We start from the raw sequence: 22,374 nt of genomic DNA, 5'->3' as shown, positions 1-22,374 counted from the left end.
GGTGGCCCCGAATGCCTTCGGCCCACAGAGCAGCCTGCGCCCCCTTTGGCCGTGGGGCCTGGGAGCGACCCAGGGAGCATGCCTTGCTCTCGGGTCCCCTCCACCTCGGCTCCCTGCAGTGCTGCCTGGCCTGTGGGCATGGGCGCTCCCAGGGGGTGAAGAGGGGGACCAGGCCACCCCTCCCCTCCCAGCTGAGCCCGGCCAGCGAGAGCCTGGGCAGGACGGCGGCTGCTCCGCCCCGAGGGCGGGAGGGTCTCCCTGGAGAACACCTTCTCGTCCTCTCCCCCAGCCCCCCGTGGTCGGGGCACTGCTGCCACTACCTGCAAAGTGAGCGGAGGAAAGGGGCCTGGGGTGGGGGGTGGGGGTGGTGGCCAGGGCACATGAGAGCCTGGGCCAGGGTCAGGAGGCCCCAATCCTGAGTGGCTGCTGCACGCCAGCCCCAGGGGCTCCGGGGCTCCTGGGAGGGGCTCTGCCAGGTGCCAGCTGCTCGGAGACAGGGTCTGCTGCAGCCCAGCCCTGACACTCTCTTTGTGTGTGTGTGTGTGTGTGTGTGTGTGTGTGTGTACCTGTGTGTATGTGTATGTGTGTGTGCGTGCACGTGTGTATGTGCGTGCGTGTGTGCGTGTGTATGTGCGCGTGCGGCATGCGTGTGTGCGCTGTGCCTCTGGCCTCTACAGGAGCGGGCAGCAGTGCGCATCACAAGTGCAACAGTGCCAAACACCGCATCATCTCGCCGAAGGTGGAGCCACGGACGGGGGGCTACGGCGGCCACGCCGAGGTGCAGCACAATGACGTGTCGGAGGGCAAGCAGGAGCACGGCCACGGCAAGGGCTCGGGCCGCGAGAAGAGGAACGGCAAGGTGGCCAAGCCCGTGCTGCTGCACCAGAGCAGCACCGAGGTCTCGTCCACCAACCAGGTGGAGGTGCCCGACACCACCCAGAGCTCGCCCGTGTCCATCAGCAGCGGCCTCAACAGCGACCCTGACATGGCCGACAGCCCCGTGGTCACCGGCGTGTCCAGCATGGCCGTGGCCTCCGTGATGGGGAGCCTGTCGCAGAGCGCCACGGTCTTCATGTCCGAGGTCACCAACGAGGCCGTGTACACCATGTCCCCCACCGCCGGCCCCAACCACCACCTCCTCTCGCCCGACGCCTCGCAGGGCCTGGTCCTGGCCATGAGCTCCGACGGCCACAAGTTCGCCTTCCCCACCCCGGGCGGCGCGGACGGCCTGGCCATGCTGCCCTCCGGCGTCTCCGAGGAGCTGGTCCTCTCCACCACCCTGGACGGCGGCCGGAAGCTCCCGGAGGCCGCCATGAACTTCGACCCCGACTGCTTCCTCAACAACCCGAAGCAGGGCCAGACGTACGGGGGCGGCGGCCTCAAGGCCGAGCTGGTGCGGCACTCGCCGCCCGCGGAGCGGGCCTTCGGCTTCACGCCCGTCCTCGCCAAGGAGATCAAGACGGAGGACACGTCCTTCGAGCAGCAGCTGGCCAAAGAGGCGTACTCCTCGTCGGCGGCCGCGGCCGGCGCCCTGGGCCTGAGCGCGGGCCCCGGGCTGCTGCCCTCGGGCGGCGGCCTGAGCCCCAGCACCACCCTGGAGCAGATGGATTTCAGCGCCATCGACTCCAACAAGGACTACGCGTCCGGCTTCAGCCAGACGGGCCACAGCCCCCACATCCACCAGACCCCCTCCCCCAGCTTCTTCCTGCAGGACGCCGGCAAGCCCCTCCCCCTCGAGCAGGGCGCCCACGGCAGCCTGAGCGACTCGGGGGGCGGCTTCGTGATGCCCACGGTGAAGACGGAGGCGCCCGCACAGGCCAGCTCCTGCAGCGGCCACGTGGAGCCGCGGGGAGAGCCCGCCCCGGCCCTCCACCTCATGCAGTTCCAGGCCAGCTTCCAGGCCATGGCCGCGGACGGGGAGGTCACCATGGAGACCTCGCAGGTGGCCGAGGGGGGCGAGGGCCTGATCAAGTCCGGGGAGCTGCAGGCCTGCGGCTCCGAGCACTACCTGCAGCCCGAGACCCCCGGGGTGATCCGCAGCACGGCCGGCGTGCCCCTCCTCCCCGGGAGCGTGGTGCAGGGGCTGTACCCCGTGGCCCAGCACGGCCTGGGCAGCGCCTCCAACATGGAGCTCAGCCTGGACCACTTCGACATCTCCTTCGGCAACCAGTTCTCCGACCTGATCAACGACTTCATCTCTGTGGAGGGGGGCGGCGGCGCCCTCTACGGGCACCCGCTGGTGGCAGGGGACGGCGCGGCGCTGTCGCAGGCGGAGGACGGGGCCCGCGCCCCCTTCGCCCAGGCCGAGATGTGCATCCCCTGCTGCAGCCCCCAGCAGGGCGGCCTGCAGCTCGGCGGCGAGGGCGGGGCCGGCGCCATGGCCTACATGCACGTCGCCGAGGTGGTCTCGGCCGCCTCGGCCCAGGGCACCCTGGGGATGCTGCAGCAGAGCGGACGCGTGTTCATGGTGACCGACTATTCCCCGGAGTGGTCCTACCCGGAGGTGAGTGGCAGGTGCCGGGCCTCCCCATCACCATCATCTCACCTGCTCACCACCCCCTGTTACCCCCATGGAGCTGAGGGAGCTCATGTGCAGGTGGCTCTCCAGAGGAAGGCCACACGGGCCCTCCCGGGTCGTCCGCGGTGCCTCCCCGCCCCAGCCCGGGGCTCCGTCTCCGCCACGGCCTGTAGCTCTAAGCCAGGGGTCTCCGCGGAGGCCGGGGCCCCTCCGGCCAGAGCAGCCCGCGGCCACCCGGCTTGTGTGTTAAGATGCCGCCTCCGTTTTGCTTTGCTTTTGGGGAGGCGGCAGGGGGAGGCTCCTGGAGCTGGAAAAGACCATTGGAAAGTCAGCGTCATAGATCACCTTTCAAAGCAAAAGCCAACTCCCAGCAAATGAGCGGGAGGGCCCGGCCTCTGGACAGGCTTCTGTCAGACGTGCTTGGTTCAGTCGGACCTTGGCAAAGTCAAAGGCATGTTCTGTGACCCCAGGACCCCCTTCCCTGCCCCCCATCCCTCCACCCCCGAGCCCAGAGCTGCAGGAAGCCCGTGGGCCACGGCGACATGTGCTTCAGGCAGCGACCTTGGCCCTCGCTCCAGCGAGAATGACCCAGGAAGGGGCGGTGCCCCAGCCTTCCGCTCGCTGCACCCCGGGGCCCGCTCCTCCACTCCTCCCAGCCCAGCGGCCGGGTGCTCGGGGCCCAGATTGGCCCTTTCTCCCAGTTGGTGGCTGCTGGTGGCTCCCCGGTGCCACTGCCACGTTCCCTCGATGCCAGGGGAGGGGAGGGGCTGCTGCCCGGACAAGGAAAGGATGCTCTCGCAGGACCCTGACCCTCCTGGGCTCCCTGAGCTGAGCCAGGGACAGACCACCTCCGGCCGGGCAGAGAGGGATGCTGGCCACAGCCCAGGCACCTTCCAGACCCAGGCGCTGGCAGGGGATCCTGGCCCGATGCCCACCCAGTTCAGGACTGGTGCTGGGGTGCCCTGAGAGGTAACGCACCCCTCAGAGCTGGCACCTGCTGCCGAGTCTCCCGCAGGCTCTGGTGAGGGGACACGCTTAGATGTAAAGCCTGGCTCTGCCATACTGGGCCTCCCTGACTCAGTTTCCTCACCTGTGAGATGGGGGTGTAGCGGCACCTGCCTCAGGCATGGTGCCAGGAGAGCTTGGTGAAGTCTTTGGCCCACAGTATGTCGTCAGCGAATAGTGTCAGTCCTCGGCCACAGTGCCCTATCCAGGCCCTCCTGCCTCAGCCGTGAAAACAGGCTGCTCATTGGTTGACCACATACGACCTTGGTGGGGTCCCCTGGACTGTGGGCCTCAGTGTCACAGACAAGGCCAGGAGGCTCACACCTGCTCTGCCCCTTCCTTCCTGGCAAAGCTGAGATAAAATCTGGGTGCCAGCGCCCCAGTCCCAGGCGCCAGGACAGCAGCTGGGGGCCCCGCCTCCGGGCAGGAGCCTGGCAGCACGGCCGGTGTCCGGTCAGAGCAGCTCCCGCCGTGAGCCGCCGCGGGTGCTGGGCGTTAACATCCCCGTGTGTCCCGGGGCAGCTGCCCTGTGTGGTGAGGGGCCTGGCCACGCAGCACCTGTGTCTTCTGTCCACCTCCCAACTGCCCCCCTCAAGACTCTACGGTTCCAGCTGGTTTCCCTTGCCTGGCTCGGGGCGACTCCCTCAGGGACACTGATCTCAGTGGTGCCGTCCCAGCACCCACCACGGTCCCTAGGGTGAAAGGTCAGCTCAGCCCAGCAGCTTGGCCCCCCCGCACACCCTGCCCCCCCCACCCCTACCCCCACCCCCACCCCGCCAAGCATATGGGGCTGAGAGAGCAATTCCGAGGGAGCAGGAAAGAGACTGGGCCTGGGCTGCCCAGGGTTCAGGGCTGGGAGCGCTGGCTTTGGGTTTGGCTCAGAGCCTGGTCCCTGGGCATCAGGTCCTGGGACACGCTGAGGCTCCCTGCAGCCCGAGTCCTGCGGGAGCTGAAGGGCAGGAGGGGGAGACCGCTTCCCCAGTGCAGGTCCTGGGCCTGCCCAGCCTGCACTCAGGCCTCCTTGGCCCGCGGGCCCTGGCGAGGGCGTTTAGGGAGCGCCCTCAGCAGGCCTGGCCTCCTCTCTGTTCTGCCCCTGAGTCCCAGCTTGCAGGTCCATGCAGTTCAGCCGCTGGCCACCAGAGGGCGGCACCAGAACAGGAACCTCGCGGAGGGAGCATCTGCCCTAGTTTCCCAGCAGCCCCGGGTGATGACAGCTGCTGGGAACAAAAGCAGCTCAGATTCAATGCGACTTGGAAAATGCGCAGAAGCCACCCGATGCGGCTGAGTGGAGAGACCTCCGCGGAGGCCCCAGGAGCGCTTCCCTCCCCCAGTCCCCAGTGGGCAGCAGGGGCCCCCTCCTGGGCTCTCCTGCAAGAGACACCCCCTCCTCTGCTGGCCTCCCCTCCCCTCCCTCACCACCCCCTGGCTGGCATGCTCACCCCTCCCCCGCTCCACCGGCCAGAGGCCTGCCTGCTGACAGCGTCAGGACCCCGGTTCCAGCCAGGCTCCAGAGGGCTCTGCTGGGACACCCAGGCCTGGGACACCTCCCAGTCTGTAAATAGGGGGTCGGGTGCAGCCACTTTGCAGGAATGCCAAGGCCGGGGCCACCTTGCTGTCTCTTCTGAGGGACCCCCTCCCACAGGCAGCTCCCACTCCGTGTTCTGTTCTCTTCACCTCCAGCTGCGGGCGGCCACACGCACACACATGCACACACACACACACGTGCAAACACACGGGGGGGAGGGGAGGGTGCCCTGGGCCTCAGGATCTGCCCTAGGTGCATCAGAAATCTGGGTCCTTTATCTGGGGACTCCTAGGACACAGCGACCTCAGTGGCATTTGCTGCTCCCTCCCCTCCCCCAAGCCCTCCGTGTCCCCTCCCTGCACCCACTCCTGCGGCACCCGGCAGGGGAGGACGCAATTAGAGCCTTCAGGTGCCTGTGTCACAGTGGCTCAGCGCAGCAGGGCGAGGGTTGCCATGGAAACCATCCCCTGAACCGAAGGATGCTGAGCCCCTCCTGCGCGGTTGCCATGGAGAAGGCCCTGGCTCACGGTTGCCATGGAGAAGGCCCTGGCTCCGCAGTGCTCTCTGCAGCCCTTTGTCCCCCGCAGCGGCCTGGCTTCCTGCCGGCAGCTGTGGATGCTGTTATTTTCCTCTCCCTTTCTCCTCACGTGGTCACCGTGGCCTTTTGAAGCCACTGCTCTCTCACTTCCCAGGAACCAGGAGTGCGGCCCCCCGAGCTGGCCTGTGCTGTCAGACATCCCAAAGTCAGGGGCATGGGGCCCCTGCCCAGCCGGCACCCACGCCCAGCCCGCCCCTCCCACAGAGCCCGCCTCTCCCTGCGGGGCCATAGCTCTGCGCCGGGGGAAGCAGGGCCAGGGGCCCTGGAGGCCAGGAGCCACCAGGGAGGCTGGTCCGCTGGCCTGAGGGCGCACAGCCCCGGCACCTCCTGCTGCGGGCTCCTGTGCTCCCTCCACTGCCCTCCAGACTGCGGCTGCCTCGCTGTCAAGTGCCATCTCCAGAGCCAGGCCTGCCCCTTCGTGGCGATCCCCCCAGACCTGGGTCCTGGGCCCTCGCACTGCCACCAGGCATCAGTCCCCGCAGGACACTGAGGTGCCCAGGCCTTCTCCAGACCCGAGCCCCCCGAGGTCTGCCCACAGCCCAGACAGACCGGCCCCTTCCCCGCCCCCCCTCCTCCCCGGGTTCCACCGGGCCGGTCCCCAGGGGCGTCAGGGCTGAAAAGGTTAGAAAACTCTGCTCCTTCTGCTGGAACCGGCGTTACGCAGGAGGGGTCAGGGGTCACACTGCCGCCCGTGCTGGGTGCCAGCTGAGGGAGCGAGGGGCACGGGGGCCCCCAGGGACCAGGGCTTCCCCACAGGGGGTGCGTCCCTCGTCCCTCGGCAGCTGACGCTGTCCCGCTGTCTGTCCCCTCCAGGGAGGAGTGAAGGTTCTCATCACAGGCCCGTGGCAAGAAGCCAGCAATAACTACAGCTGCCTGTTCGACCAGATCTCAGTGCCTGCGTCCCTCATCCAGCCCGGAGTGCTGCGCTGCTACTGCCCAGGTGAGCGGGGCCTGGACGCGGGCCCCCCGAGCAAGCTGAGCCGTAAATCCGGGCCTCACCCCTCAGGTGTGAACTGGGTCCCGGATGTGCTGTTGTAACGGCCTCCGTTCTGCTCATGGACCCCGTATGGGGCAGGGACAGGTGGGGCTTGGGTGATGCGGGGCCGGTGCACCCAGACTGGCCACAGCAGAAGCTCTAACCTCGCAGCCCTGAGGGGTTGCGGGAGCCAGTGGGAGCTGGGCAGGTGGCCCCACTGGAGCTGCGTGAGGTCAGAGGCCGCCCCTGCAGCATGCGGGCCTCTCTCCCGTGCGCTCACGGCCCGAGCCAGCCGGCTAAGAGAGCCCAGGCCGTGGGGGCGCAGAGCAGCCAGAGCCTGGTGGGCGGTGGGGGAGGGGAGTCAGACTCAGACCAATCCACACAAGCTCCTTGGAAGTTTGACGAAGGCATCTGCCCACCCAGGGCCCCGGAGGAGGTGCCTGCAGGGAATCTGCTCCCGGGTTCAGGGGCGGGAGCCCCCGGGGCTGTCCTCGGGGTTCATCATCATCTGCTGAGCTGGTGACCCGTCTGACAGCGTCCTCGCCGCCTCCTAGGGGCCTGTCAGCCCCACGCGGGGAGGGGGGGTCTGTCTTTCTTGGTCACCGAGACACCACGGCTGCAAAGGGGCCCCCAGCGTGGCACCCGGAGGAGCGGGAGCACGTGATTTGTGCAGGAGCCCGTCCAGAGCCCGGGCTTTCTGTCCCCGGGCTGGTGCTGGGACCACCTTGGCCCCTCCCACACAGGTTGCCCCAGGGACGACTGATCCCGCCCTCCCAGGCAGTGACCCGCGACACAGGGAGGCGGTGGCATGGGCAGAGGCCCACCCTGTGCCATCTGAAGCCGGGGCCTCACAAAGGAGAGGGCGATCTCTGCCAAGGTGGCGGGTGGGGAAGAGAGGGGGAGAGGAGGGGGGGTCCCAGGGCAGCGGCAGCAGCGGCTGTGCCGGGTGCCAGTTTCCACTGCGGGGAGGAGGGGTGCCGAGTCTCCTTCTCTCCATCTCCCTGGGCAGCTCCCACGCTGGGCTCACAAGCTCAGCCTCCACTCGAACCCATCATCTCCTCCACCAGCCGACCCCGGGGGCCAGGCTCTGCCGGCCATGCCCCCGCCGGCTGCCTCCCAAGGACCCGCTGTGCGGAGCGTCCCAGCCCCGCCCGGAGGAGGTGCAGGGGGCCCGGGAGAGGGTGGCGGGTTGTTAAGCTGCCCGCTTATCACCTCTGCCTGGACTGGCCCGGCCCAGCCTATAAATAGCCCCACTTCCTATACCTGGCCCTGCCCGGCGGGGGACCCAGACCTCAGTTATCTGACCCTCAAAACACAGCACCACAACTGCTCTTAGCGAGCTCTCTGGACGGTGCCCAGGCCCCGGCTGGCGGATCCTGGGCTGGGGCTGGGTCGGCCCCCAGCACTGCAGCCCGGGCCAGCAGGTCCCGTCCTGTGACTGGTCGGTGGTTGACCTCTCTCAGCCTCAGTTTCTGCATCTTTCAACCCTGCCGGGCGGGAGGGAGCGCAGGTGCGGCAGCCCCGAAGCACCTGGCTCACCTCGGAGCCCGCGCGTCCACGACAGGGCTCTGCACTTGCTCACGGGGAGGCGGGATGGGGAGCCACCGCCACCTGGACTTCTAACAACCTGCTGCTCGGACCAACAGCACCGAGCAACGAGAGCCACGGCCTCAGAGGCCGACAGAGCCAAATGGGGGAGGGGAGTCCACCCTGACCTCGGACGCGGTACTTCCGGCCGCTCCCGCCGCTGGGCTCAGCAGACCAGCGTGGGCTCTGCCTCCTGCACGCTCCCAGGCCCGAGGTCGGGGGGCAGCCAGCCAGCCAGGCCCCAGTGAAGGCCAGCAGCGGAGAAGGGGCTGGCACTGGGAACGGGGCCGGGCTCGGGGAGAGGAGCCAGCGGCAAGAAGGCGTGGTGTTCGGAGCCTGCGGGTCACCGGAAGGCGGAAGATGCCCTGGGACCACGTCCACGCCGGAGAGGAGACCCAAGCCCAGGGCGCGGCTCGGTGGTTGAGCATTGACCTATGAACCGAGAGGTCACGGTTGGATTCCTGGTCAGGGCACAGGCCCGGGTTGTGGGCTCCATCCTCAGAAGGGGGCGTGCAGGAGACAGCCGATGGATGATCCTCTCTCATCCCTGTTTCTATCTCTCTCCCCCTCCCTTCCTCGCACTCTAAGACAATCAATAAAAAACATTTAAAAAGAAAAAAAGATGGAATTCACAAGGAGGGGAGCAATAGCCCTGTGATTCGAAGCAATGTGCTCGCAGTTCCTGAGCGGCTGCAACGTGCCAGGCACTGACCTTGGCCCCGGGCATGAAGGTGAGACGGAGACAGACCCCGTCCCAGCTCTCCCAGGACTGACAGCCTCCTGCAGGAGACAGAGAACAAGAAAACAAGAAATAAGCAAGAGGCCTGGAGGAAGTCATATCAGGACCCGAAAAACGGGGTGGCCTGCTAAAGCACCTCGGGAAGACTGGCAAGGGCCGGCATTTGAGTGAGGAAATGAAGCCAGGCGTGGGAGGGATGGGGGAAGCACTCAGGCAGAGGGCAGAGGACGTGCAAAGGCCCTGAGGCAGGAAGAGGCTTGGCAGGTTGGAGAGAGATAAAGGTGGGGGGAGGAGCTGAGCACAGAAGGCTGGAGAAATCTGTCCGTCCTTCTCCGAAGTCCCGGGAGGGAGTTTGGCTGGGTTTTGCTCGCAGGAAGCAGTTTGAGGCGGGGAGGGAGGGATGTACATTCTGTCTGAGAAGGTGGTTCTGAGTGTGTGGGAGGTGGGTCGCGGGGAGGAAGAACAGAGGCAGGGAAACCTCTGGAGGCAACAGAGGGGTGACCTTTCCTGACTCGAGGTGCAGGGCTCCCTCTGGTTTCATGGAGCATAGGCCTGTGGCCCGGGTGCCCTCCCCGCAGGCACAGGCTCCGGTGTGCTGAGGTCCCAGCAGAGGCCCACGCGGGAGGCTGAGTGAGAGTGATGCAGCGTGGACAGGGTGGTGGCCGTGAGGCCATAGAAGGGCATGGACCCAGGACCCACGGATGGACAGGCTCAAGGGAGAGAAAGGGAGTCCCGGAAGCACTGTGGGAGGGGCCTGTGAGAGGGAGCGGCTGGATGGGACCCAGGAGCCCGCATCGGGTCCTCCCCATCCGTCTCCCTGGAGAAGGGAGGCCGCCTTTGAACCCGCCACCTTCCCGCACACGGCAGGGGTGCGGGGCCAGGAGCTGGTGGAGGAAGAGCAGCGGCTGAGGAGGACCCTCCGGCCGGGGTGTCTGGGACAGAGGAGCCTTGAGCCCCGCCGGAGGCCAGCCAAGGGGCAGGAGGCTCGCCCAGGAGCAGAGCTGGCGGGCTCAGATGGGTGTGCCCGGCCATCCTTCCTCCCTGTGGGTGGCCAGGCTCATCCCCGGAGCAGGCGGGTAGCCACAGAGTGGACGGCTGCCCGGGCCGGACGTGGCTGGGGACCCCTGCCCAGAGAGGCTGTGGGAGGGCCGGGGGGCCCGGTGCCCCCACCATGGAGCCAGCTGGCCAAGCCTGTGGCCTGGGCTGAGGGACCACATCAAGGTGCACGGCCCCGGGGCCCCCACTGATCACCCAGCAGCACCTTCCTGAAGGCCTGCTCCGGGGGCGACGGCAGCAGCCCCCTGCACAGAGGCGCGGGTCAGCGAGCCGTGTCCCCGCGGGAGTGAGGCCGGCGGAGCCGCCGCGGGGGGAAGAGGCGCTTTGCTCTGCCCGGGGAGCAGCTGGCCTGGACCGCCTCCCCCAGGCTGAGCTCCTGAGACCGCGTCCAAACAGTAACACGATCCCGTGTGTGTCCTCCTGGAATCCGTCCCCAGAGGCCCCAGTGCTGGCATCGGCGGTTCCAGAAAAACGGGGCGGAGAGCACAGGGCCCGGTGCCTTTGGGGCCAGGCCTGCGGGCGGGACCCCCACCTTCACAGTCACCAGGGCCTCCAGGCCGCAGCCCCAAGGTTTCAGCAGGGACCCACGGCCGCGGCCTCACCCCAGAACAAAGCGGGCCTCCGCGGGTGGGCTCGCCTCTCGCTCGCGATAGTCTCTCAGTTCCTCACCCGCCTCCGTGGGCCCAGCCAGCCCAGGAGCCCCACGGCTGCCTCCGGAGCCTGCTGGCTGGCGCGGGCGGGGGCACACACTCACGCCAGCACCCCGGGGCCCAGAGCACCCGGAGCTCTGCTCCTCAGGGAGGCAAAGAACTTCTAAAAATACACGCGAGGCCGTGTCAGTGAGTCAGGAGGAGCTGGCAGGGGCAGGCGACACAGAGGAGAAGCACAAAGGACACCGTGCCCTGCCCGAGGGGATGGGACAGCGGAGAGGTCGGTCGGCCACCGGGACATTCACTCTCACTCACCGCTCACCACTCACCATTCACTCATTCACTCACCACTCACCACTCACTCACTCACTCACTCATTCACTCTCACTCACTCATTCACTCACTCACTCATTCACTCACCACTCACTCACTCATTCACTTACCACTCACTCATCCACTCGCTCATTCACTCACTCATTCACTCTCACTCACCACTCACCACTCACTCATTCACTCATTCACTCATTCACTCTCACTCACTCATTCACTCACCACTCATTCACTCACCACTCACTCACTCACTCACTCATTCACTCACTCACTCACTCATTCACTCACTCACTCACTCATTCACTCACTTATTCACTCACTCACTCATTCACTCATTCATTCACTCATACACTCACTCACTCACTCACCACTCATTCACTCACCACTCACTCACTCACTCATTCACTCACTCACTCATTCACTCACTCACTCATTCACTCACTTGCTCATTCACTCACTCGCTCACTCATTCACTCACTCACTCACTCACTCACTCATGCAGCAGCCCTGCATGAAGCTCCCGTCCATGCCCTCACGGGAGCAGAGAGGCAGAGACAATGACAATGCGGGTGGCATGACAGGGTCTAAGGAAGGCTACTGGAAGAAGCAGCACAGCCGCTGGGCCTCGGGGATGAGCAGGCCGCTGGGGTTCCCCGGGAAAGGGTCCTAGAGGGGGGCTTCGGGTCCCCGATGGCCCCCGGGATGCAGGGAACCCACCCCGTCCTGACCGCTCTGTTTTGCTTTCAGCCCACGACACTGGCCTCGTGACCCTACAAGTTGCCTTCAACAACCAGATCATCTCCAACTCCGTGGTGTTCGAGTACAAAGCCCGGGCCCTGCCCACGCTCCCTTCCTCGCAGCATGACTGGCTGTCCCTAGACGGTAAGGGCGGCGCCGTGGGAGGGGGACACGGGGGCAGGTGTGGGCAGGAGGAAGTATGGGGTCCACCCCCCGAGGCCTGGCTGGGTCTCCGCCCTCAGCGGGTGTCTCCGGGGCCAGAGGAGCATGTGAGCTTGGCCTGCAGCTGTCATCCTGCCAGCGGGTCCGGATCCGAGTGGCCGGACAAGCCCCCCGGCTGCTACGAGGCCCTTCTCTGGACAGACCCCGGGCAGAGGGTCCCGGCACCCTCCGCTGCCCCGCTGTCCCCTGAAGCGCCCGGAGGCCGTCATCAGCCGGACTCAGAGACAGAGGGAGGGAGGCTGGGCTGGCCTCTAGCCCGGACCTGAGGAGCCTGTTGATGCTCTGCTTCTCAGCGTAAGGAGCAAGCCTCCTCAGCGACACCCTGGCAGACCGTCCCCGTTTCTGAGCTCGTTTTACTCCCCCTCTGCCTGGAGGGCATCTGGAATACCCAGGATTGTCTGTGGCTGAGGGGGAGGGCCAGGGAGCCCCAACAGCCTCCACGGGGGGCTGCGGGCCTCGTCAGTGGGGCTGGTGACTGTTCGCTGCTCCCCCTGGGGCACCAGGGCCTGGGCACAGAGCGGCTGCCGGAGGTGGGCGGGGCCGCTGAGCTCGGAAGGTGCCCTTCCGGGCATGGCCATGCTGAGGAGAAGCCTGGGGTTGGCCTGGGTGCTGGGCGATAGTCTCTGCACCCGGACGGGGAGGGGTGGCGGGGAAGATGGCTGCACGGGACCTCAGGTCCAGGGCAGCCTGCGGAGTGCCAGTCTGTGGGCGCGTCCCTGGAGCCCTCGCCGGCCTCACTGCTGGGGCCTGGCTAAGCCGCCGGGGCCCTCTGCCGGGCCAGTTCCTGAGCACCCTCCCCTCTCCACAGGCCCTCTGCCTTGTCCCCCCAGACTCCCCTGGCTGCTGGCTGCTGGCGGGTGTCTAGGCCTGGCACATGCCCTGCCAGCTTTCCTGAGCCCCCCAGGGTGCAGACCTCAGCTCGGCCCAGTCCCCGCCCCGCAGTGACAGGGTGCCTGGCAGCCGCTGAGCCCTCTGAGCTGTTCCGGGAGGTGGCTCTGGGTCAGTGGGCATCTGCACCCTGGCAGTGGCCGCCTGGGCGCACAGGCCAGCCTTGGCAGCCACCCTGGCGAAGGCTGAGCCAGCCAGAGCCACGAGGGTGACCCGCAGGGAGTGACAGGGCAGGGCAGGCTGGCCAGGGTGCCAGGTCAGGAAATCCAGTTTTGGTTTTGCAGGACAAGTGGGAATCGCGCTGGGAACTCCACTGAGCCCTGGCTCTCCCTGAGGGAGCAGGTCCCTCGCAGGGCGGCCTGGAGGGTGCTGGGACCAGGGTGGGCTGGACCTGCCCCGGAGATGGAGTCCTTTGGAGCCTAATCCCAGCTGCACGGGGCGGCCGCAGGGGAAGAGGGTGCTGTGGTGGAGGCCTTGGGAAGGAAGCACTCTAACTGCTTGGTGACAGCACACCCCGAGTCCTGGGTCACACCGGCCTCCCCGGGCGGCAGGCCTGCGGCCAGCTGGACGCCTGGTCTCCAGCCCCCTCCCTGGGCCCAGAGCTTGGCTCCAGGGAAATTAGCCTGCGGCCAGGGCAGAATCCGGGACCAGTGGGGAGGGGACGTGCGGGGGGGGGGGGGGGGGTGTGAGCGAAGATCAGCCCTGAAGGACCGAGCGTCCCTTCCCCTTGGGTCTGGGCCAGGGTCCTCTCGGGTAATGGGGTGCCAGGGTCCTCTCAGGTAATGGGGTGCCAGGGTCCTCTCGGGTAATGGGGTAATGGGAGGAGAAGGTGGCCAGGACAGAGGCACCGTGAGACCCGCCCTGCGTGGGAGAGCCGTGATGGCTCCCTCCTTTTGTTCCCGAACGAATGAGCACAAGTGCCTTATCTCCCCCAGGATCCTTTTCCCAGCCTCCCCCAGCCTCGCCCAGCCTGATAAATAACGGGGGGCGGGGAGGGGGGAGAACAGAACCCAGCGCTGCGACAGGGGCAGAAGGGAGGGGGGAGCGCTGCAAGGAGCCTATGAGAAGCCATCCTCTCCCCTCCTCCCCCTCTTTCCCCCTCCGCTCCCCTCCTCTCCCTCCAGCACCCTCTCCTCGGCCCCTCCCGCCCGCCCCCACGGTTGCTAGGCAAAGTCTCCCTGGGAGCCCGAGGTGCTGGTGGGAAGGGGCGGGGGCGAGGGGCCGCAGCCCGGAGCTCGGGAGCGCGCGGGCACGCACACACACGCGCACGGACACGCGCACATGCATGCATGGGCTCACACGCGTGTACGCATGTGCCCCGCCCAGCGCCGCCGCAGTGCAGTGCGATGCAGCGCCAGCCGGCAGCCGCGCCCACGCGCCGGGACTGGGACTGCGGTGCCGCCGGGGAGGGCCGGCTCCAGCCTGGGGACCAGCAGGGAGCACACAGGCACAGCTCCAGCCGCCCAGCCTGTTTCCCTCCATCAGCAGCCCCGGCCCAGTCCCAGGGGCGCTCCCTGCCCCCCACTCCCACCCCAGAGGGGATGTCTGGGGAAGAACGTGTCTGCCTTCCTTGGATTGTTTTCCGGGGCTTTGTCTGCAGACTGAGGGCTGGGGGAGGGGCGGTGCGCAGAGCATCCCGGAGATCGAAGCAGCCGCGGTGCCGCCTTTGACCCTGTGTCTGTCTGAGCAGCCAGCCTGGTGCGGGGCGAGGGTCCCCGCTGAAGGGGCTTAAGCGCAGGGATCCCATAACTCCCCCTCCCCCCAGTCTCAGCTGGGTGCAGCCAACCAGGCGGAGAGACAGAGCAAAGAAATGGGGGAGGAGGGAAGAGGGGGTGCCACAGGCTGAGACCATCTAGCTGGCTCCAGGCCCACCTGCGGGGGCTCCGCCCTCCGGGTCACTGGAGCTGCAGGTGTCCCCCGGCCCCAGAGGGCTTCTGCCTTCTCCCGCCCCCGTGTGCGCTGCGGGGGCCCAGGCCCCGCCTCACACAGGCTGGGCGCAGTCGGGGGCCGCAGTGTTGTGGGTGGTGAAGGCTGGCATGAGTGAATGGATGCCTCCCGGTGGCACGTACACAGAACTTAATCCGGCTCATTGGGCGGGAAGGGTTCCGGGGGCAGTGACCCTCGCTGAGACCTCGGACCGAGCAGGCATCAGCCAGGCTAAAGGGGACTGGGAGGAGCACGCAGGAAGCAGGGAGGGGGAGCAGGACGCCCGGAACTACCGTTTACAGTACACCATCTCTTCCCCCAGAGGTCCAGATGGAGAACAGGGGTCCCCAGGCCATTGGCACCAGGACCCAGCGGACATGGTCTGGGATGGCCAGCATGTGTCTGGTGACGCAATGGGCGCCTCTCCCCGGACAGAGGCAGCCAGGCAGGAGGTGTCTGTCCCCTGGAGGAGGTTTGGGGAGGGGCTCCGGGAAGGGTCACTTGTCCGCCATGGGTCCTGCGGATACAGACCGCCAGGGCAGTGCTGAGCGCAGAGAGGATGTGCTGTCTGTTTAGACGGCCCTGCCTGTGTTTGCAAAGAGAATAAATCAGGCAGCTCTGGAGCAGAGGGACAGGGCAGGCCCGCAGCTGGCTGCAGGCGACCCCCATCCCTGCAAGAGAGGTGAGCGGAACCTCCGGTGCCCTCTGCCTTCTCTTGTGCCCATGCCAGCACAACCAAGGGTTCGGCAAGCCTGAGGGAGGGCCGGTGAAGGATGAAGAAAAGACAGACAAAGAGAATAAGCTGGGTCCAGGTGGATCTTCTGTGCCTGGCTGAGGCCAGAGAACAGACCCAGATTGCAAAGCTGATGCTTTATTTTATGGTCAGAGACAAACAAGACAATTTCCAGTGTTCTTGTGAGTTTCACTTGTTTTGGCAGCACTTGCTGCCCCTCCCACAGCCCACTAGCTACCCAGGAAAGATCTAGGGAGCAGGCGCAAGATCAAGTTTAATTATGCTTAGAGGGCTGTGCCCTCCACGCTGGGACTTGTGTGCGGCTTTGCCAGCAGGTCAGTAGGAGGCTTAACCCTATAACGGATCCCTACATTCTCTCTTAGTCACTGATTCCCTCCAGGCCTGGCCCTGCCCCTACCCCACGGACCTCCCCCTCAGAGCCCCACTAAGCCACTTAACCTTAGGCTCTTTCGGACTGCTTGTGGGCAGCTGAGCCGCCTGCCTGGGTGAGAGGCCTGGAGAGAGGTGTGGAGGCAGCTTTCAGGGGTTCAGCCAGCGGCCACCTGGGCCAGCCTCCTGCTGACCTGGGTCTGGGAGGGGCCTTGTCCTCCAGGCAGAGGGGAGAACAGGGGCCAGCACTCACACCTCACCCTGGTGCCTGCGGAAGCCTCAGGGCAGAGCAGCTGCCCTCGCAGTGCTCCTCCAGCTGGGGCCAGAGGAGCCTACCTGGCCTGCTGACCTTGGGGCAGCCTGGCTCCGGGTTAGACATCCCGAAAGACCAGGCTTGCTCCCATCTGAGGAGGTGAAGAGGAGGAAAGGCACCTTAGCCGGTGTTGCTCAGTGGATAGAGTGTCGGCTTGCAGACCGAAGGGTCCTGGGTTCTATTCTGGTCATGGGCATGTACCTCGGTTGCAGGCTCCTCCCCGGCCTGGGCCCTGGTCCGAGAACATGCAGGAGTCAACCAATCAATGTATTTCTCTCACATCGATGTTTCTCTCGGTCTTTCCCTCTCTCTCCCAATCTCTCTAAAAAATCAGTGGAAAATATCCTCGGGTGACATTTTAAAAAGCGAGAGAGAGAAGGAAAAGCAAGACTCGGCCTCCCTGCTGGGCTCTCTGGTCAAGCAGACGGGAGACACGTTGCTGGGTGGTTCCCAGCTCTGCCTCCTCATCCCTGGCTGCCTGGCCCTGGCTCGTGGCCGTGGTCCTGCCAGCCTCGCCCCGAAGGCTGGTTCTAGCGGCAGCTCCACCGCCAGGAGCAGAGACCACGCTGACCCAGAGACCAGGGCGCAGTCCAGTGGCATCAGGGAGGACGGTCCCCTCCCTTGATGACACTTGGGGTATCCTGCTGGGGTGTCCGCACCACCACTCCCAGCCTGGCTCCCTCCCTCCCTCCGCAGAAGGGCCAGTCCCCCTCCCCCACCACCCTCTCCAGCACACCATGTCCTCAGCCACCCCCAGGGGGAACACGCAGGACCAGGGAACGCGGTCCAGGGACGTCATGTTGGCCAGATGATGTGGGGGAGGGACAAAGCTTCCGTCATGTGGCTGTAAGTCACTGAAACGCCCTGTTGGGCTGACGCAGAGACGGCCTGTCTTACGGAGTAGAATGCAGAGTTCCCCGCGTTTGTAAGCAAAGATGCCGACATCGTTGAATAGCCCTGACTGTAAAGAGCACCTTGGCTTAGACCCTCAGTCAAAGCCAGGGACCCACCCCCTCTTGCACCTGGGGCACTTTGGAGGCCAGAAGCAATGGTACAGGGGGCATCCCCGTCCGTTAGAAGGGGGCGGTCCCCTGCCGTGGGCCTGGGACACACGGAGGCCGGTCAGCTCCTGGGTCTCTCCTGCTGCCAGGCTATTGGCTCTCCCGTCGTCCGGGGTGCCAGGCGCTGCCCCAGCTCCAGGACCGTTATTCTGGTGGCAACTCTCAGGGCGCTGAAGAGGGTGGCCTGGCCGAGGGTGCCAGGTGGCTCCCTGAGGTCGGGGTCAGAGGAGGCCTCTGTGGGAGGACAAGTGACAGGAGGAGCTGGCCACCAAGATCACGTTCAGGCAGAGGGAATAGCAAGAGCTACGTCCCCAGAGAGGGAAGGAGCCAGGCGCTGGGGGCGCTGAGGAGTCGGGAAGCGCAGGAGAAGGGGCCCGGGGCCGCCCACCACGGCAGGGAGCTGGGTGTATCCTGAGGATAAAACCGGGCCGTGGAGGGCTCTAAGCAGGGGAGTGGCCATACTCGGGGGTGTTTTCAAGCCCCCGGCTGCTGCAAGGAGAGTGGGTGCCCCCTGAGACCCCCACGCACTCCTCCCTCCTCCGTCACCAATGAATGGCACCACGCAGGCGGGAGGTGATGGTGGCTCCGGGGGCTGGTCATGGTGAGCCCCAGAGACAGCGGAGGCGTCTGGAGGCAGGGTGCAGGTTGGGCTGGTGACGAAGGTGGAGGATGAGAGCAGGAGGGGGGGCCGTGCCCAGATGGGGGGCTGGAACAGCTGGGGCTCGGTGGACCCTGTTCTGAGAGGGAGGAGCTGGAGAAGCAGGTCCGGGAGGCAGGGAATCCAGGGTTTGGCTTGGTCCTGTCTCAGTCGGCGGCCATGTCGGCATCGCCAGGTACATGGTTGGGTTTGAAAGTCTGCGGGCCAAGGAGAGGCCGGAACAGAAATGAAACATGGGGGTCCGGAGCTCAGAGGTGGAGTTTCCGTCTAAATGCGCTTGCTCCGTGAGAGAATCGGGTGAAGGAGGGGAGGGGTGCAGGGAGCCACGGGCTCCCCAGTATTTGCATGTCAAGCAGAGCAGGGATGGCCAAGGGGCTGAGGAGCAGCAGCCAGAGCCGGGGAAGGAGAGGAGGACCCGGCCGGGGTAGGAGAAGCCCTGGCAGATGCCAGGAGAGGGGGCACAGCGTCCGTGAGGAAGGCGCACGTGGGAAGCCCGGAGGCAGGAGAGGGCAGCGGGAGTTTGGAGAACCCAGAGAAACGGCCGTAACTCCGGATAAGAATGTGCCAGCCTGTCTGTGAGCTCAGAGCCATGCATCCTCCGCCTGGGCCACAGGAAGTACCTGGTGCCTCGCAGACTCCCCGGCCCAGCCGATCCGTGCCTCCACCACCTCGGCCCCTCCTCCTGCAGCGAGAGGACCAGACCTGGGCCTGCTTCTCTGCCCGACCTCTGCTCGGTCTGCAGCCGGAAAACAGCTCCCCGCCCACAGGCTCGGGGACATCCCACTCTGCTCCGGGCACCAGGTACCGGGCACCGGGATAACGTGCTCCCTCTGCCCCCGTTGGCGTGCAGGAGCCAGAGGTGAGCCCTGAAACAGGAACAGACTGTGCCTCGCCCTGACAGCTCGGTGGATGTCAGACCCCCGGAGGCTGCTGTCTGGTTGCCATGGATGCAGGAGCCAGCCCTGTGGATGGGCCGGAAGATGAGATGGCCAGCTGCCTGCTGGGCAATGGCACTCACTCTGGTGTTTTACGCCGAACGCCATCTTCCTGCCACAGTGTTGGGACACAGGCCGGCGGCGATCAGAAGGCAGGAGCCTCGAAGAAAAGCCTCCGGCAAAACTGAGCCCTGGGGGAGTGGCCAAGGAGGGACCTGCCAGGCCAGGCCACGTGCTGCTGGGGTCCTGAGCCTCTCGCAGGCCTGGCTCCCAAAGGCGCCTCCTGGGAAGAAGGGAGAGGCATCTGTTTATCCAGCGGGAGAGGGGGGTCAGGGGAGGGAGGGCAGCCGTGGTCTGAGGCCTCCTGACTCAGACCCTCGGCAGCACGGAGGGGGCTGGGGCAGAGCGGGGCTGGGCCTCCAGGAGGAAGCGGCCCGAGGTCCCAGACTCCGTGAGGGAGCCACCTCCCGCCCACCAGCTCCACGCGGGCCTGGGAGGCAGAGCAGCCCCGGCTGCCACGCGAAGGCTCTCCTTTAAAAGCTCCTAAAATACACACGTTTCTCATCCCTTCCAAGCCGCCGCCGAGCGCCCTCGCCCCTCCCTCTGGGGCAGCAGGACACCCAGGCCCTCTGTCCGGAAAGGGGGACAGGCCGGCCTCCGGCATGGTCCCCGTTCAACAAGCAGCGCGGGGGGCAGGGGGAGAAGTCCCTGGCGGAGCGGGACGCGTCCACACACCAGGAGCGAACGCAGGACCTCGAGAGTCAGAGCTGGAGGGGGGCTCCACCGGCTCCTGGTCCCCTGCTCATCCTCCCCGAAGGGCCGCACCCCAAAAGAGGGTGGCGTGGCCCCCACCTTCGCCGAATCAGGGCAGAAGCCCCTCCGGACTCCTCGTTTGCGATGCTGCCCTCCCTCTGCCCCCTTCAGGAGAGTTGGACAGGCACCCGTCTGTGCCAGGCGCTGCGCCAGGCGCTGCCCAATAGGAGAGACGGGCCAGAGCACCAGCACCTGTAACCGGGAACGAGAGCTGGGAGTGCGGGACGCACAGGGCCTTGGGGGGGCAGGGGGGCCGCTCTGAGGGAAGGTCGGGATGAATGAACACTGAGTCTCCAGGTGGAATACAGGGTCTGTGAGCTGACCTCAGCCCGTCCTTCTCAGCTCAGCGGTGGCTCTGCCTCCCCCTGCACAGTGCTCTCCGCTCCACTCCCCCAGTCCTCAGGCCTGCCCAAACGTGCCATGCGGCTCCTTACCTCTGAGCCTTTGCACCTGCTGTTCCCCCTGGCTCCTCAGTCCTTTCCCTGAGCCGTTTCAGAGAACTCCTGCTCTGTTGGAAGTGGCCACTCTGAGGCCCAGAGGCCACTGTAAAAGCTGACTCCCCCCTCGTCGCATTCCCCCACAGGCCGGGCGCCGTCTTCTCACCGGCCTCCCCGTCCGCTCCGTCAGCTCCTCCGCTAGCAGGTTCTCTCTGCGAGCATTCTGTCCCTCACCGGCATGGAGGTTAGGGGCCGGCGTTGGGCTCAGAGCCGGACCCAAAACAGGTGAATGAGAACAGGGAGGTCCTTGAGCTCCCCCAGCTCCCCTCCCAGTGGAGGGAACGTCAGACCTGACCCTCAGGCTTTGCACAGAGAAGCACGTGGGCACCTTGTCCCAGGCGGGGCAGGGGCAGGTCCTAGGCAGGTCTGGGTGGGGGGCGGGGGAGAGAGTCTGAGGACACGAGCCTAAGGCTGCGATCTGAAGGATGAAGGACGAGCAGGAGTCGCCTCCAGGAAGAGGCGAGGCAGGAGCGCTCCAGGCGGAGGGAGCGGCCATGCAGAGAGCTCTGGCGGAGGGAGCCCGTGAGGCCAGGGTAGGGGAGAGGGAGGCGGGGTCAGACCGGGCAGGTTGGAGGGACATTCAGGGAGGGACACTCAGGTACGGACACTGTGGCCCCGGCTCTATCCCCAAGGAGAGGCCAGGCACTGAGGGTTTGGGAGGCGGTGACGTGGCCAGGTTGGCATTTTGAGAAGTGCCTGTATCCCCCGCATGGAGAATGGATGGACGGGGCTGGAGCCAGGGGAGGTAGACCAGTGAGCCCTCCAGGCTGGACATGCTGCTGGACCTGGAGGTGCTGAAGAGAGGGGACAGGCAGGAAGCATTCAGGAGGTGGACTCAGTAGGCTTGTAGGTGGGTTAGAGACGGAGAGGACCAGCCATGAATTGGGTGGAGTTTGAAGGACCTTTGGGACACCCCCACCCCCGGAACCCCCATGGAAATGCAATAGCAGGTGTGAGGACGTAGGCTCCAGAGCTCGGAGAAGCACTGGGCAGGGGAGAGAAGTCTGCGGGTGCCTGCGTGGAGGTGGCATTGGATGAAATTGTCCAGAGGTGTGGCTGAAATTGACAAGGTGAGACTATGCAGAGTGCTGAGGCTAAGGACTTTCGTCTTAATTATCAATGTGTCCCAAGATGCCAGGAACACAATAGGTTTCGCAAGGGATTGATGCTTGGGTGGGTAGATGGATACATGGATGGATGGATGGGTGGTGAATGGACAGATGGGTGGATGGATGGACAGAAGGGTGGATGGACAGCCAGTGGTGTCCTTGTGACCACTGTCCTCACTGCTAACTGATCTCAGCTCTAAAGGGCTGGGGCATCCGTGATGTCAGAACCAGACCAGGGAGGGTGTCCACATCGGACCCGGCACCATCGCCACCTCCTGGTCTCCCTGTCGCTGGACAGGTTTCAGTCAAAGGACCCAAGACAAGAATGCAGATGCTTGGCCCCAACCTCCGTTATCCGATGTGCCCAGGGCGGCTGCCGCCAGCGCTTTTAAGGGGCCACCTGCTGAGAACAGAGAGTTCTCCCTCAGCTCACAGGAGCTGGGAAGGGAAGGGAAAAGCAAATGGGGTGGGTGAATACTCTGTCTTCTACAGAGAGTACTGTGCAGAGTCCCAGGGTTCCTGGGTCGAGATGTGAAATTAACTGGATTGCGGATCCGTCTGCCCCAATGTGAAATCAAATGAGAAATTCCAGGCGCCTCTGACGGCTACAGTTATTATACAATTACCTCTCTGAATTGCTCACCTGTGCCACAGCCCCTGGTACTCAGTAAACCACCTCCATCCTCAGATGATCCCCTGGCCCCAGCCTGTTCCCCTCACCGAGGGCTCTCCATGGCTCCGTTTTCAGCTGCGGGGTCGTGCGCAGCTCCCCCTGGCCTCTCCTCCCTCTGTCCTGTCTCCCCTCCCCCTCCAATGCTGGGGCTGGGAGCCTGGAGGAAGCCCCAGAACCAGTGTCCCCTCTTCCAACAGTGCTCCCCTCCCCATCCCCCAGCACCCCCGGCAATGGGGCTCACCGTGCAGTGGGGCCAGCTGGGCGCACCCGGGGATCTCAGAGCCGCCGGGAGGGGCCCGGAAAGAGCACTTCTGCGCAGTAATTCACCTGTCGGAGAGAGGAAGGCGTAGGCGCACCATTGGGGCGTCTTCTGTGGTGCGAACAATCCGTGGGGTTCTCAGGGCATAAAAAATGCACCCCGGCTCCAATGATGT

At 65.6% G+C, this 22,374-nt stretch overlaps 2 protein-coding genes across 7 annotated transcripts in view; both read left to right on the top strand.

Moving 5' to 3' along the window:
• PER3 (period circadian regulator 3) overlaps window positions 1-22,374 on the top strand; it is a 147,031-nt gene that overhangs the window by 25,978 nt on the left and 98,679 nt on the right. The window lies entirely within an intron of this gene.
• The window catches only part of CAMTA1 (calmodulin binding transcription activator 1), a 540,293-nt gene that overhangs the window by 466,955 nt on the left and 50,964 nt on the right, over window positions 1-22,374 (top strand). For all 6 annotated transcript variants that reach the window (XM_084875718.1, XM_084875717.1, XM_084875716.1 and 3 more), the window contains exons 9-11: window positions 678-2,503; window positions 6,460-6,586; window positions 11,732-11,866. In XM_084875718.1, the coding sequence (XP_084731844.1) occupies window positions 678-2,503; window positions 6,460-6,586; window positions 11,732-11,866 (2,088 nt within the window). The remainder of the gene's footprint in view (window positions 1-677; window positions 2,504-6,459; window positions 6,587-11,731; window positions 11,867-22,374) is intronic.

This window comes from Pipistrellus hanaki (assembly GCF_964339955.1).
Source record: "Pipistrellus hanaki genome assembly, chromosome: 2".
NCBI lineage: Eukaryota > Metazoa > Chordata > Mammalia > Chiroptera > Vespertilionidae > Pipistrellus > Pipistrellus hanaki.
This window is presented reverse-complemented; position numbering and strand designations above follow the sequence as displayed.